Source organism: Pseudonaja textilis, chromosome 4, assembly GCF_049901715.1.
Source record: "Pseudonaja textilis isolate UNSWEBS1 chromosome 4, rPseTex1.2, whole genome shotgun sequence".
Lineage (NCBI taxonomy): Eukaryota > Metazoa > Chordata > Lepidosauria > Squamata > Elapidae > Pseudonaja > Pseudonaja textilis.
The window spans coordinates 28,531,488-28,547,888 of record NC_141993.1 but is presented as its reverse complement, the minus strand read 5'-3'; the positions used below and the strand labels follow the sequence as shown (position 1 = coordinate 28,547,888).

General features: G+C 36.4%; 1 protein-coding gene across 2 annotated transcripts in view; it reads left to right on the top strand.

Moving 5' to 3' along the window:
- Nucleotides 1-16,401, top strand: part of ADGRA1 (adhesion G protein-coupled receptor A1) — a 392,880-nt gene that overhangs the window by 145,089 nt on the left and 231,390 nt on the right. For both annotated transcript variants that reach the window (XM_026710526.2, XM_087932478.1), the window contains exon 7: nt 10,577-10,790. In XM_026710526.2, coding sequence (XP_026566311.1) covers nt 10,577-10,790 — 214 coding nt within the window. The remainder of the gene's footprint in view (nt 1-10,576; nt 10,791-16,401) is intronic.

Genomic DNA, 16,401 nt, shown 5'->3' with positions numbered 1-16,401 from the left:
TTGTATTTGGTGGTGGAATTCAGTGTGTGTGTGTGTGTGTTTTCTAGCACTTAACATCTTTAAAGTATTAGTTTCACAAGCTCACTTTGAGTTAGAAAGGGAAAAAGAGCTGAAGTTTCAGTTGGAATTGTTGTGCCTTTCATATGTAAAAAAATGCTTTTCAGAAATACTGTAGAATTTCATATAGAGATACGCTTTTAAAACTTAATTGAATTAGTTTTATTTTTACTCTCTTTGGCTTTCTTGACATTTAGCTAATTGTAAAGAGTTCTATTTGCTTACTGATTGTACCATTTAGAGCGTGTATGAAATGTGTTTGAATGAGTTTATAGAATGTGTGGTAGAATATGTTGAAATGGTAGAAGGGTCCTTGAAAAATATAGTCCTTAATTAAATTACAGGAGTAATCTCCTTTCAGTATATTGGTTTAAAAAAAACAGGTTTAAAGATGGACCAGAAACAAATTGTTGTAATGTATCTTTACCCACCAACAGAAATTGACTTTTTCAAAAAGTTAACTTGCTCCATAATGATTAATTTTGGGTGATTTGGCTGTAATAGGGTGTAATGATAAATCTAATTTATAGTTATGCTCATTGTAGCTGACTTTTTCCTCGTACACTGTACACCCTTCTAACAATCACTTACTTGTTGTACATTCCTCATGTCATTTATCTGCTGCTACTGGTTTGTGTAACGATTATCATGTTTGAGTCCAGAGGCGGTATTCAGCAGGTTCTGACCAGTTCTGGAGAACCGGTAGCAGAAATTTTGAATAGTTCAGAGAACCGGCAAATATCACCTCTGACTGGAGATTTTACAGTATCCTTCCCCTGCCACGCCCACCAAACCACACCCACAGAACTGGTAGTAAAAAAAATTGAATCCCACCACTGTTTGAGTGGATATCTTTGGGCCTTCTTTTTTTCCCGTTTAATTGAAATGAACAGAGGAGCAGAATTATAAAGAATACACACACAAACATGAAGCAACAAGGATAAAACACAATTTATGGGTGTATATATATATATACTGTCAATCTTATGGAGAAATAAACATGTTTTAATCATTTGTATTTCATATTTTACCCAGAAAGATGATTATGTAGATGAAGGAAATCACTTAGAAACAAATCTATTGTTTTAGATTATTTTGGTTATATGGGAAACCATTGATCAAGAGACTTCTTTCTTTTTTTGCTAACTTTCCATGGGTTTTCCTTAATCTACTGACTTTGTTCTGTTTGCAACTTTTTCTGGGTTTCCCATGAAATAGCTTGTTGTTTTCTGTTGTAACTTTTTATGGATTTTCCATGAAATCATCTCTGGACCCCTAATAATATTTGTTATTCTTCTCTGCACTTTCTAGAGCACAGGTGTCAAACTCATTGCATCATGTTGCCGTCATGTGACATATTGTGACTTTTTTTCCCTTTGTGGAACTGGGGCGGGCATGGACTTCTTGTGACTCATCTGGTCCACGGGTCACCAGTTGGACACCCCTGTTCTAGAGTCTCAATATCTTTTGTGTATCATGGTGATCCAAACTAGACTCAGTATTCTAAGTGTGGTCTTGCCAACACAGTATATAGCAGTATAATACTTCACATGATCTTGATACTATTTCTCTATTGATGCAGCCTAGGACTACATTGGCTTTTTTGGCAGCTACAGCCCATTGCTGACTCATGCTTAAGTGGTTGTTCACCAGAACTCCTAGATCCTTCTCACAACTGCTGTTGAACCAAGTACCACCTATTCCATACCCCTTCATTTGTTTTTTTCTTACCTGAGTGTAAAATCTTTCTTTTCTCACTGTTGAATTGCATTTTTTTTTGGAAAGGGTTCAGTATTCAAGTTTCTGGATCTTTAGCCCATCTTCTAAAATGTTGACTATTCCCCTTAACTTGGTGTCATCTGCAAATTTCATGAGTTCATGTATTGCCTCGTCTAAATTATTTATGAAGAAGTTGAAGAGTACTGTACCTAGGACAAAAACTTGGGGTACCCCAATGCATATTTCCCTCCATGTAGATATATTAGGTATTAGGAATAAGGTCAAAGACCTGGTAAAATACTAGCCATCTTAATTGTATCTGCAACAGTGTTACAATGTGTTGCTACTATTATGGACTCTTGGGTTAAATTACATACAGTAATGATTCTGAGTCAGTAAATCATCAGTCCTGTTATTTTTATTCTCAGTTATGTGACTCCCTCACAAATGTAACTAAGGAAGAAATAAATGTTTATATAATAGATATTTCATAAAACAATTGACGATCATACTACTTATTTATAGTATTCCAAGAAATAATAAATACAATTATTTGGAAAAGCTTCCAGTCCAATAAATCAAGGAAGATTTATAACATCAGCTTTTTCAACCAAGATTAAAAAGAAATAAAGTAGTTATATCTGGTTGCCGTTATTGGACTTTTGTTGAAAAAGATTGGTTGACATAGCATTTGGACTTTTGTTTTCCTTATCCAAGAGATTAGCCATGGGGGGAAGATACATTATATTTTATTTAAATAAAACACAATAAGCTTACCATTGCTACACTATTAGATTTTACCTGCTGGGATGAAGGAGGAAGTTACTTCTTTTGTCTTTCCCTTCCCTCCTTTTTTCCTTCCTTCCTTCCTTCCTTCTAGTAGTTTGTATTGACTTTTATTTTGTTCATTTAAATTTCTTAAGAAAATTATTGGGGAAAAAAATAAAACCAAGAATGGAATGCAAGCTATAATTTTTAAAAGATTAACTTTTATTTTATGCACAAGTAGCTAGCCTTTTGAGCCTAGGAATATGTTGCTGTTTGAATGAACATCTGAATCAAGTATGAAAATACGCATGCAGTCCAAAGCAATTAGCTTGGTGGATAACAATTTATGAATAACAATGACACATTGGTGAATTCATCGTATAATATTAGTTTTTAACCTGTGTTCTCGGATTTTGAAATTTGCTTTGCTGCTGTTGGTCCACACTTGTTGCTCTTGGTGCCTTGGAAAAGAGTCATGAGTAACACAGATGGAGTCCCACCCCCAAGGATTTTGTACTTAAAAGCAATACTGATACAGCAGAAGGAAGAAGGATGAGATGAGGGCTGGTGGAGAAAAAATAGTAGAATACCTTGCATTTCTTTTAATATTGGCTATGTTACTTGTTTATTGATTTTATTTATTTCTTAAGTTTCTGCCTTGCATTTGTGAAGGTATCTTCACTATATAGTCTCTTTCTCTTTCTCTCTCTGCGTGTGTGCATGTGCGTGCGTGCGTGTAAAACTGTAGACAGCTTTAAGAAAATGTTGATCATCAAATTTGGTACTCAACATATTTTGATGCAAACATTTTGTCTTGGTACTCATCTTTTGTTTGGTACTCAATACACAAGCTAGCACTTCTAGGTGTTGACTGTCTTGTGACTAGCTACAATATTCCTTATGGGAAAAAATTATTTGGTACTCATTGTTTTTGGTACTCATTGCACTTCCCAAAACCAATTAACAAGGAATATTGAGTTATGACTGTAGTAATTTATAATCCAGCTATACAACGCAAAAAAAAAAAAAGAGTACTGCATTGTTAAAATGTTATTTTATCCCACCCTGCTTATATGGTGAATAAAAATCCACGGAAAAGATGAGTGCACTCTTGTTTAATGAGATTTTTTTTTACTTGCTGATTTAATTTTGTAGATTTCTACAATTTCTACTTGTAGAAAATGTTTTCCCATTCCACTTTTTATATATTCTGTTTTCAGAGAGCATATATAATATTTTTTAATATCTATGCTTAAGGCTATTCTTGACTTTTTCTTAGTTTATTAAGATAAATTTATGATTCTAGGCATGCGGATAAGTCTAAATGCTGCTAATGCTACAAAAACGCTTATTTTTCCTCAACAAATAAAATTAGCTAAGTAATATTGCAGTAATTTATATTCTGAGTTTTTTTGTTTTAGATTAGCCTAAAGCAAGTCATTGTCATTTAGAAAACATGTTATGGCTTAATGCAATGTGCAAATTAAACAATTATAGCTTATTCAAATCATGGATAAACTATAACTTGTTGCACTATGTTACTCCATTAACCTACTCAGGTAACCCAATTTCTATACCGTTCCTATGAAGAAGATCTAGCAAGAATATTGAGTTAAAAGGTAGCATTCTTTAAGAATTGTGTCCTCCTCCTCCTCCTCCTCCTCCTCCTCCTCCTCCTCCTCCTCCTCCTCCTCCTCCTCCTCCTCCTCCTCCTCCTCCTCCTCGTCTTGCTTCTTTATTAAGTAACATTGTGACTCCAAAAATTAAGTTTTGGACTGTAGTGGACCGGGTATAGTTACATGTAGGAATGATCTTGGCATTCAGGAGGAAGACCACAAGTGGGACAACCAACATGAAAATGCTTCATGTTCCTTAGTTTTTGGGAGACTAACAGAAAGGAGGGAAGAAATACTTTCAGTCTTGGAACTTTCTGTTCAAATAACTTTACAATAAAGATGGAGCTTCTACGCCAAGTTGTACTTCTTATGTGAACTACCTTGCAGGGCCAACTGGTGAAGACTTAAATACTTCGATTTCTTTGCTACCCTCTCTTTGGTGGAGAGCAGTTCTGTAAATGATTTCTTATTTAGTATGACCCTAGAGATAAATTACACACACCTTTAATTAGGAACTGATTTTGCAACCATTACACAAACCCTGGTGCCAGATCAGCTCCCCCAGATTTGGAATTTAGGGATTAAACTATGCTGAACTGCACTGTTACGACCATATCTGTCAATTCTCTTCCCCATTTTTAAAAACGGAACATGATTAGCAAGGATGCTAACATTTAAACCATTATAGTTCCAGAATCTCTCTATTTCTTTAAAAGGAAAATGTTCTAAATGTTCCGCTAGCTTGAAACATGCATGTGTTTCTCTATTATACTGTTGGTTGCCTGTTCAGGAATTATCATGTTTTGCCCTGCAGAAATTTTGGAATACATGGCAGCTCTTTCCAGGGGGATGGTTTTCTATTACAAATAAACTCACTTGACATGTTATGTTTCCTAGGAAGCTACAAATAAACATTTTTTTAATGGATATACAGCAGAAGACATGAAACTTGCTCTCATCAGCCAAATGGAATTGATTTTGAATAGCAGGGTATATATTTAAAATATGAAAGGACTAGAAAGCAAGTATATATTAAATTATTTCTGACGTCCATTGAGTCATTTATTTATTTATCAAATTACTAAGATGGACTGGTTCCGTAACAGTTTTGGATAGCATACTGGATTAAAAATAGGGGAAGGTATATATAACTAGTGAAAGAACAATAGACATCTAGGAGGAGCAATAAAATTGCAACTCACTTCTTTCTCAAAGAGACCTGATATATTCTTTAACCCAGGCCTGGGGGAAAAGAGCTGGATTTTAAGGCTCATTTAAACAAGGTCAGGATAAGGACCAATGTGAATTTCTGCAGGTATAAGTACCCTTTGTCACGGTTGATAAAAAGTACTCACACACCACTGAGAGATTCTACTACAGAGGAAGTTTATTGTATGTGTATATAAATAGGCATAGAAATCCCTTTATTTATATTTATGATATCTCTCTTGACAAGAGGGGGCTGACATATTGTAAATCCATTGAATTCATAGTTTTCACACTGATAAGAAAAAGTCGGTTGGTACCCTCCTCCTCATTATTTCATGTCATTTATTTCATTACTCAAAGTATTCTGCTGCTACAGCTACATTTAAATGATACACACTCATTTCTATCACTGCAAAATAAAGATTTACGTCAAGAGGACACTGTTTCAGACCTCCACCAATCGCTGGTGGCACACCTTAAGAAGTAGAAAGGAACTGTGATTCACCTAGAATTTTATTTCTCGGGCTTAGTTTTTGACAGCAATTTCTTTTCCTCCCTCTCAGCCAGCCGTCCATCTTCCATCTCATAATGATCCTCTCACATTAATATATGTAGGAAAGCAGAACAGGTCAACGTGAGTGGTTTAGCTAAATCACCGCTATGGCAAAGAAGTGAATAGGTTTTCTAGCCTGGAAAATGCTGGATTCTACCTTGCCAGCTTTAATCCTTACTTCTGCAGCCTCCAGTGAGTTCACATCTTCAGAATGCACTGGAGCAGAAGAAACGAGATGTTTCAATTGTAAACAATCCATAATCCAACACTTTACTTTCCCCAAGCCAGTTGTGATGGTAGTACCATAGCTTTGATTTCCAGATTCAAGACAGAATATAAAATTAAATATTAAAATATATTAGAATAATACTGAAATCATTTAACAATTAAAATCTAGCACAAGAAATTTGTATTGTTGTTTAGAGAATTAAGATCCAATATGACTGCCAAGGATCTACATTCTCTATCATATAAGTAACAAAAGAGATATTTATTGTGCATGTGCATGTTTGCTCAATGAATCTTTGGTTGTATGGTATCTTCAGTAGGGTGATGACTGAATGACTGAACAGAATTTCACGCTGCTATTCACATTAGTTTACAATACTCATTGAAACATTAAACAGAAACAAATAATCATCCAACTACCAAGTTATACTCACTTATGAATACCCCATAAGCTTTTTGAAAAGATACCAAGTTGGTGCCAACTAAACTTCTGGAGAGGGCTACAGCAAAGAATACCACAGAAAAATCCTATATCTTTCCCCCAAAGTTCTTACCTTTCACACATAAGTGGTACTCTTGACGAATGTATCTTTTCTTTTATGTATACTGAGAGTATTTGCACCACGACAAATTCCTTGTGTATCCAACCACACTTGGCCAATAAAGAATTCTATTCTATTCTACCAACATCCAGACAATTAAAAAATCAGTAAGGTGGAACATTTGAATAGCCAACAATAGAAATGTTACACAGTTAAGCTAATTTCTCTTTGTAATGCTATCACCTGGTCCTGAAAATTATAACGGCACTTATCACGTCTCCAATCTTCAATCTCTAGACTTGTTTTGACAAGATTCTGTGATTGCTGATATTTGCAGTTTAAAACTCAATACTTCCATGTTAATATAACATGGGAGGAGCATACTTTCTAGTAGAAACTTATAAATGACACAATCTATTCTCCTTTTACTTGGCATCCTTCAGATGTTTTGAGATTATATCATTTAATAATAATCATTAATGTCCTTGCTAACTGGATTTCTGGAAGTTTGTAATATTTCCTAATATCCTGAACAGAAATGTTCCAATGATACATTTTGGAACTAGAATTGAAATGAAATAGTTATGCTTGTTCTGAATAAGTAAGACATTTTATATTTTAATCATGAATATCACAACTCTTCAGGTGTTAATATATCAGTGTATCCCAGTATTTACCAGAAAATGAAAAAAAAAAAACCCTTCATGGATAGCTATCAAATGAATCAATTCTTTTCTGCAACAAGATACTTCATGATATTTCAACATTAAAAAAATCTGATATATGGTGTGTTGATAGATTAAATGACTGCTTGTATATATATATATGTATATATTCTATATAAAAGCAAGCTAATGGCCACCAAATATTTTGGATAGATTACTATCCCTGTGGCCAGCATGCACAATTGCATGGATTTGTCCAAACTATAAATACCAGTTTTTGTATCTGCTATAAGGAAAAGAACATAGATAAAAATGATAGTTGGTTATAAGTACATATGTTTTAGAAAAAAAATACAGGATATAAAATTACAGCATATTGGTGCTATGAATGATATAAAATTTTTAGCCATTTTAATATTATCAGGTAGATATAAGAATCTTTCCAATAATTTTTCAATAAAGAAAAAAGCCCTTTTCTTTTTTTCGGAAAGATTTGCTTCTGTTTTTATTGTACTCTGAACTGGGAATATTAATCATTTCCCTTTTAAGCAGATAAGCAACTACCTGAATGTAATAAAACATCTGAATAAATATAAATACACCACGTAGAATTAAACATGCATTTTGCCTGAGTCTGCACTACCATCTTGGTTTTTTTTTGTGAAATATGTAGGTATCGTGAGTTGTGAAACAAAATTTCTGTACAAAGAAGACATGGCATTTGAATCTTTTACAGCAAAAAAGGCGCTTTTCTGCCTGATTTTGTTTTGCTATATAATGCTGTTCAGATAGGCTTTAATAGTGCAATAGCTTGGATTTAGCCCATTCTAGAAGGAGGAGAAGCAGGGAAAGGAGGAAGGGATTTGTGTATATGTGTGTGTGTGTGTGTGTGTGTGTGTGTGTGTAGATGTCAGTGCATGCTATTGATTTGACTTTTTTTTTAATGTGAGTAAATAAACTGGTTGGCTTGAGAGTCGTGTAGCTTTGGATTCTGTATCTTTGAATCAGTAGCTTTTTCTGCTGATACAACCATTTTGTGCTTAGGTTAAAAAGATGAAAACATGTAGCTAACAATGACCTTGAAACGAACCATACGTTAATCCCAGAAGTGTTGGTGAGGTTGCCGAGTACAGATAGTCCTCTACTTACAACTGGTTGCTTAGTTATTGTACAAAGTTATGATAGACTCCCCAAAAACTACTTACAAAGTTTCCAAAGTTACAACGGCTGCACACGCCTTCCCCACAGTCATGTGATCATGCTTTGGGTGCTTGGTACCCAACTCATCTTTACCGCCATTTGCAATATCCCCCAGTCACAATACTGCAATTTGTGATTTTTTCTTTTACTGATTTCCGGCAAAAAAGAAAACTACCTATTGAGGAAAAATGATTTGCTTAATGACCATGGCATTCAGTTAACAACCCCCCCCCCAAAAAAAGATGTTTAAAAATTGTGTCCAGTCATGTGATCCCTCAAACTTACAACTGCAGCTTATAACCATATTTCTAGGCTCAATTATGGTCATAAATTGAAGGCTCTCTGTTTATATCCCACCATTGGTGGGATTCAAAATGTTTTACCACTGGTTCGGTGGGCATGGGTTGGTGGGCGCGCTTTGCGCATGTGCATTTGCACACACTTTGCGTACATGCGTGCGCCAAATGCGCACTTTGTGCAGATGCAAAGACATTTGCGCAGGCGCAGAGGCTTGTGCCGCGCAAAGGAGTTGCGCTTCAAAAACATAGGATAAATGTGAGTATGGGAGCCTCGGCGGGCAGGCGGGTGGGCCCAACAGCAGAGTGGCATAGAGAACCGGTTCGGTCTCCACTGCTTATTGCTGCTCCCGGCTTAGCCGAACCAGGCTGAACCGGTAGAATATCACCACTGTATCCCACCACAAGATTGTCATGGCCCCATTGGAGCCTGAGTCAGCAGAAGAGGATGAGCTGGAGCTGGGGCCAACGGAGATCGAGGGGGCAGCCTTGTTGGCTTTGGAGAAACACGGGGAGGAGCTAGATGAGGTAGCCTCAGGTCCCTTGGGCTTGGGATGCTTGCCAGCAGGAAAGAACGGGGGAAGAATGACTGAGAAATGGGGGGAAGAGTGGGCAGGCAGTGGAGATAAGCGATGAGGCTCAGACAACGAGCAAGGATTGGCCCTCCTGATCCATGAGCATGGAGAGTGGAGAGAAGGCAGGAATAGCGCAGGCCAACTCGATGACTCAGGACGAGAGCGCCCTGACCCTCTTCATAAGGCACACCTGAAGACTGAGACTTAAGGAGACGCTGTGGGGAGGGGTTTTTGTCAGAAACAAACACTGAATTCATGGAGTTTTGTGTGCTGTTGACGATGTCTGGAGTTCAGTGGACTTCTTGCCTAGTTCCTTTGCTTTGTGGACTCATTGCCTTGTTCCCTTGGCTCACTCCAGAGGCTGCTGGAGGGGTGTGCGTGAGCGTTTTGCTCTGGGACTTGCCATAAATGTGGGAAGTTTGGGGGAAAGTTGGAGCAACATAAGGGAGTTTGAACTATCAGCTGACTGTGTTGCCTCCATGACTTGTCTTGGGTCATCACACAAGATATGTTCTTCTCTTGTGATAACTCTTAGAACATCTTCCAGATTATGATATAATAAATGAAAAATAAATAGCAGACTAATGACATGAATGAGTGTCCTTGTGAAGCTTATGAACAAACATTTTAATTTTCCATTTCTTTTAAGGAATGGAAAGCAACTCAACTTCCTTGATTACATTGGATGGTGTTGCAGTGCCCATGCTCCCTCACCTTTGCTTTTTAGTCCTAATAATTTTAGTGTATCTTATCTTCTGCTACTTCCACTTAATTTTAATTGGCAATAAGAAGTTTTTTTCTCTGGATCATGCAGTCAAGAATATATGGTCGTTAGATGAAATCGATTATCACCAGTAGATACTTGAAAACTATAATTTCTTACCCTTGTGCAGAATTCATTTTGAGGATGAACAGTGGAAATCGAAAAGTCAGTGCATTGTGTATTAAAAAAATGTGTATCAAAATTAAGGCTATAATCCTATGTTGGGTGTTATTTCTGAACAGACATGCTTAGAAATGCATTGTAAATAATAATCTTGTTCATATTTTATTTATTGAATCTAGTACTGATATATATATATTTTTAAAGAGGACAATGTTCTTATTAATGGAATAAAAAATAATTTTCTTTATACTCCCATCTATAGCTGATCCATTGGAGTTGCCTCTTTTTGAATTGATACCATCACAGAAACAGGTGGTTTTTCATGGTGATCGCTTACCATTTCAGTGTACAGCAACATACCTCGACATTACAACACAGGTGCATTGGTATCATGATGGTCGCTTGGTTGAAACTGATGAGGAAAGAGGCATGTTTGTCGAGGAGACCATAATACATGACTGCTGTTTAATTACACGGTAATGTATTTTTATTTATGTATTTATATATGTGTGTTATATGAGTGCAATTGTTTATGATATGATAAGAGCCACATTGGTGCAGTGGTTAGAATGCAGTACTGCAGGCTACTTCTGCTGACTGCCGGATGCCAGCAGTTCAATCCTGACTGGCTCAAGGTTGACTCAGCCTTCCCTTCTTCCGAGGTTGGTAAAATGAGGACCCAGATTGTTGAGGGCAATATGCCGACTCTGTAAACTGCTTAGAGAGGGCTGTAAAAGCACTGCGAAGTTGTATATAAGTCTAAGTGCTAAGTGCTGTTGATATATGGTTTTAACGATCTGAATACTGGAACTTGAAAAGGTAGGTTTTCTATCAGTATGTTGTCTAAATTTTTTTTCTCATTTACTTACTTCCCTTCGTATTCAAATAAAATATGATGAAGCCAGTTTCTAGCGGGCGCAATGCATTTAATACAGGGAATTTTTTTGTTTAATTATTGAAATGTATTACAATATATATCAATAATATCAAATAAAACCAGTGGTCCATAATCCCTCTAGAGACCTATTGAAATGAATTTTCTTTGCTGTCTTAATGCAAAATCAGAAATATGGAAGATGGCAATCCTGCACTAGAGAAAGCATGTATATTCCTTGCTCGTCTTCAGACTGGCTCTCTCCAAATCCAGTTTAATCATAAAAGGGAAAATACTGATTTGTTTTTCCTCTCTGGGTGCTTACCTCAGTGTCTATGCTTTCTGTATGTAGCGTGTTTAATTAAGTAGTCAATAAAATATGTCCCAGATTTTGTATAGTGAATATTCAAATGCCCCACTGCCAGACTTTATAAATAAGTAATGGAATAATTCTGTTCTATTATAGAGTAATTCTATAATCCAATTTTGGGCAGGGTGTGCAGTAATTTTGCATGAATAACTGCAAGGGAAAGCCAGATTTTTTTCTCTCTCTGAATTATCTATTATGTCAGTTATGATGTTGGTTTTGGTTTATATTAATCTAACGATTTAGATTACAGATTGATCTATATTAATCTGGTTTCTAAAGCAATTATCTACAGCAATTATGACTCAGATTATCTGGTTAAAATTAACCATGGTATTAGAATACTATACAAACACTTTGCTCAGTACCTCTATAGATGCAGTAATCCACTGGTGGCTAGATAAAAATCAAAATTAATTAAAAAATAAATTAAAATTAAAAGGTAACTTAAAATATGCTTATTTTTCCATATTGTTTATTTATTTATACTACTGTACCATTTCTCCAGTAATGGTGTTTTGCCTGGAATATTAGTGGATAAAATAAACCAGTTATTTTGTTCTTCACAAATAAATTTTTCTCCACATTACTTACAAGTTTTAAAAATGTCTTTTAGCATTTGCTTTCTATGTGAGATATCTGAGAAGTGGCTAGGTTCAGTAGCAGTCCCTGCTAATAATTCTCAAAGCTATATGCATTAGCAGCAGCTAATATAAATTTGTTAAGATCCTGAATCATCATGGTTTATAAAGTTTCGATTGAATAATATGGTCTCAGAGCTATGAGGACCTACCAAGTTGTTTTAATTTATGTGTATTTCCTTCATATCAAATGGCGACTATCATATTCAGAACCCTTTTCAACTGTAGGACACTATAGTAATGAAGTGGAGATGCTGAATTATATTCTTTATTATATGGTAATTATATTTTGTAGTCTACAGAATTGATTTGATGCATGTTATAAAATGTCAAACATGGAACATACTTAACATTGCACAATGTTAACAAGAGAAATCAATTTGTGTAAAAAGATATGCTAGATTCCAACCTAATCACGTTTACAGTAGTCTAATTGAAACCAGTTCTTTTAAGCTTGACTAAGTTAAGCCTTCTGGGGTCAGTGGATCTATTCCAAGATCTTCTGCTAAGATCAAATCGAGATTCAGTTAATGATGATAATTTAATTGGTTCTGTCATCAACCAGTGCTTAAATTGCAGGGTTGTTACGCTGACCTTAATTCCATTTTTGGAGCTGCACATTTTATTAGTAACATAAACCTAAACTACTGAACTGCTGGGTGCCTGTGTAGATCATGAACAATGTAGTAAGGAACCTTTTTCCACTAACAATTTTTATTCAGTGGCAGAAGTTTTATCAGTTGTACCTCACGTCATCAGGTGCATAAGATACGATTCTAAAATATCCTCCCAGGTTGTTCATTTTGTGCTCTCTGTCCAATATTCCACAATGTTGACTAAATTTAGATATTTGTTTATTACTCAGTTAATAATATGATATAGAATAGAATAACAGAGTTGGAAGGGACCTTGTGGGTCTTCTAGTCCAACCGCCTGCCTAGGCAGGAAACCCTACACCACTTCAGACAAATGGTTATCCAACATCTTTTTTAAAATTTCCAGTGTTGGAGCATTCACAACTTCTGGTGGCAAGTTGTTCCACTGATTAATTGTTCTAACAGTCAGGAAATTTATCCTTAGTTCTAGGTTGCTTCTCTCCTTGATTAGTTTCCACCCATTGCTTCTTGAACAAATCATCAGAGAATATGGAGAATAGCTTGACTCCCTCTTCTTTGTGGCAGCTTCCTGAGATATTAGGGCACTGCTATCATGTTACCCCTAGTCCTTCTTTTCATCAAACTGGAGATACCAAGTTCCAGCAACCATTCTTTATATGCTTTAGCCTCCAGTCCCCTAATCTTCTTTGTTGCTTTTCTCTGCACTCTTTCTAGAGTCTCAACATCGTTTTTACATCATGGCGACCAAACTGAATGCAGTATTCCAAGTGTGGCCTTACCAAGGCATTATGAAGTGGTAGTAGCACTTCGCATGATCTTGATTCTATCCCTCTATTAATGCAGCCTAGAACTGTGTTGGCTTTTTTGGCAGCTGCTGCACACTCAGAGATCCTTTTCACAGTTAGTACTATTGTGTGAGGTACCACATATACTGTACCTGTGCATTTTGTTTTTCTTGCCTAAATGTAGAACCTTACTTTTTTTACCATATGTTCTAGTATACCATAATTATTACAGTATAATATGACATAACATAAATATTATATAAATATATTTTATATTTGTAAATATATACTATGCTATTATTTATAAATATAAAAATATAAATATATTTCATGTTACTTTATTGTACATATTCTTATTAATCTTTGGATCATATTATACTGGTCCCGTGTGTGTGTGTGTGTGTGTGTGTGTGTGTGTGTGTGTGTGTCTACAAGTAGTCCTCAATTTCCGTTCACAATTGAGCTGAAAATTTATGTTGTTAAGTGAGAAATTTGTTAAGTGAATTTTGTCCCATTTTATGACTTTTCTTGCCACATTTGTTAAGTGAATCACCACTGTTGTTAAATTAGTAACACCGTCGTTAAGTGAATCCAGCTTCCCCATTGACTTTGCTTGTGAGAAGGTCAGGAAAAGGAATCACACAACCTCGAATTCCTGCAAACTTCCTAAATGTGACTCAGTTGTCAAGCATCCGACCATCACATGACCAGGGAGATGCTGCAACAGTCATAAGTGTGAAAAATGGTCATAAGCTCCTTTTTTCAGTGCCATTGTAACTTTGAACGGTTCAGATGCTTTTATCCTGCAGTGGATAGACAATAGCTACAACGGTACACATACACACACACACACACACACACACACAAAATGGATCAGTATAGTGTGTGTGTGTGTGTGTGTGTGTGTGTGTGTGAGAGAGAGAGAGAGAGAGAGAGAGAGAGCACTGTGATTGGATATTGTACTGCATTTGGCTTTATGGCTGTAATAAGCAATTGTTGACTTCTTTATTACGGTGATTACATAAATAAATGTGATTAAATTACAATGGCTTGGGAATATGTAGGACAACCAGTTTACTCCTCTCTTGGTATTCCCTGTAGCTAGTTACCCTTATTTGTACTATACATGCAGGCATTTCAGGGGTGCTAACATTACACTTCAGAATTCTGCTGATTATTTTTAAAGCAATGGGTTATAATTCATAGTTCAAACTGATACATTATTATAGTGGTTTTGATATCTGAAAAAAATAACTCTGAAAAGCTCCAATTAGGAAGGTCTTTTCAGGCCACCGTTAACTGTATATATAATCTAATTTAACTTTTTCTTTTAGTGTTTTCATAGAAACTAGGGCAGTATTTACTGTAGACTTGATTGTTTAATACATATAGGCACTTTTTTATTCTTTCCAATTCAGTGGATTGTTGGAAAAAAATAATGTAAAGACTCTCGGGATTTAGTTTGCCTGTCTTTGCCTGTCTGCATCAGTAAGATAAATCAACAAGAAACAAAATAGAATGGGACCAAATTGAGGGTGGTAAAAGAAACTAGTCCCCTCTCCTAAAAAGTTTAAGTTTAAAAAATTGACAGAATCCATCCAGATGCTTCAGACAGAAAAAATTACATTTGCCCTCTCTTTAGAAAATGCAAATGAGCAGGAAGCATGGAATTCCATTGATGGCTTCATTGAGTGATAGTGAAACTATAATTGATGGCTTCATTGAGTGATAGTGAAACTATAACACGCATGTCAAAGGTGACTTGCCATGATGATTTGGGTGATATGACTGCATTCACTAATACCCGACTATTCTCCAAAGCTTGCCCCGTTCTTGTGCAATTTTTGGAAGCTGCAAAGGCCGCCCAAGAGAGAGTTGTATGTTTCTGAAATGCCACTTTTTGAATGGCAGCGGGCTGAAGTCAAAGCCTCTACTTCCTCATTGCTGACTCATTGCAACTGCTGAGTGCATTGTTTAAGGTGGTTTAGATGTGGGACTCCGAATTCCAGATGATATGTGCCTATCCAAAAAAGTAGAGTGTCCCTTTCTACGGTGCCATTTCTGGGATGCTCTAAACTTGTTTTGTCTACCAGGAAAAGACCTTTTGATTTCTGTTTATATCAGCAATTGTTCCAATGCTATATGTAAGTTAAATAACATCCCCAGCTTGTTTTTCTTTTATTATATTGTGTTTAATCCAACGTAGGGTAGTTACAGAGTACAGGTAGTCCTTAGGTTCTGACTACTCATTCGGCAATTGCTCAAACTTACAACAGTGTTGTAACGAGGGGGAATTAAGACTGATCTGTAAAGTTGCAACTGTTGAAGAAGACTCCCTGCTACCAAATGTTTGAAATGCCAGCACTTGGCAATGGGCTCACAATTACAAGGGTTGCAATATCCTGTGATCCTGTGATTGCTGTTTGTTACTTTCTCTTACCGGCTTTCCATGAGTTAAGTCAAGGAGGAAGTCAGTAAGAGGTTACAAATCGCTCCCCTTCCCCCTGTCTTTTTTGTCCATCCATGGCATCTGCCTGCCTCTGTGTTCCATAGTGTCTGTGCTGTGTATTGCCCACCTGCAGAATTGCCCACCTGTGCTTCCCAGTGCTCATGTTTGGCCCCTCTACCCCTCCAGCTGTAGTTCTTGCTTGTCAGCCTGCTTGCCCAGATTCCTCGTCTTCCCTTGTCACAGTCATGAGGTCCTCCCATAAAGACCTGCACAGTCTTAGGGTTCAGAAAGCAACCAGGACTTCTGCCATTGTTAAGCGATGGGGTCATTACACTTTATAACTGTATTGCTTAG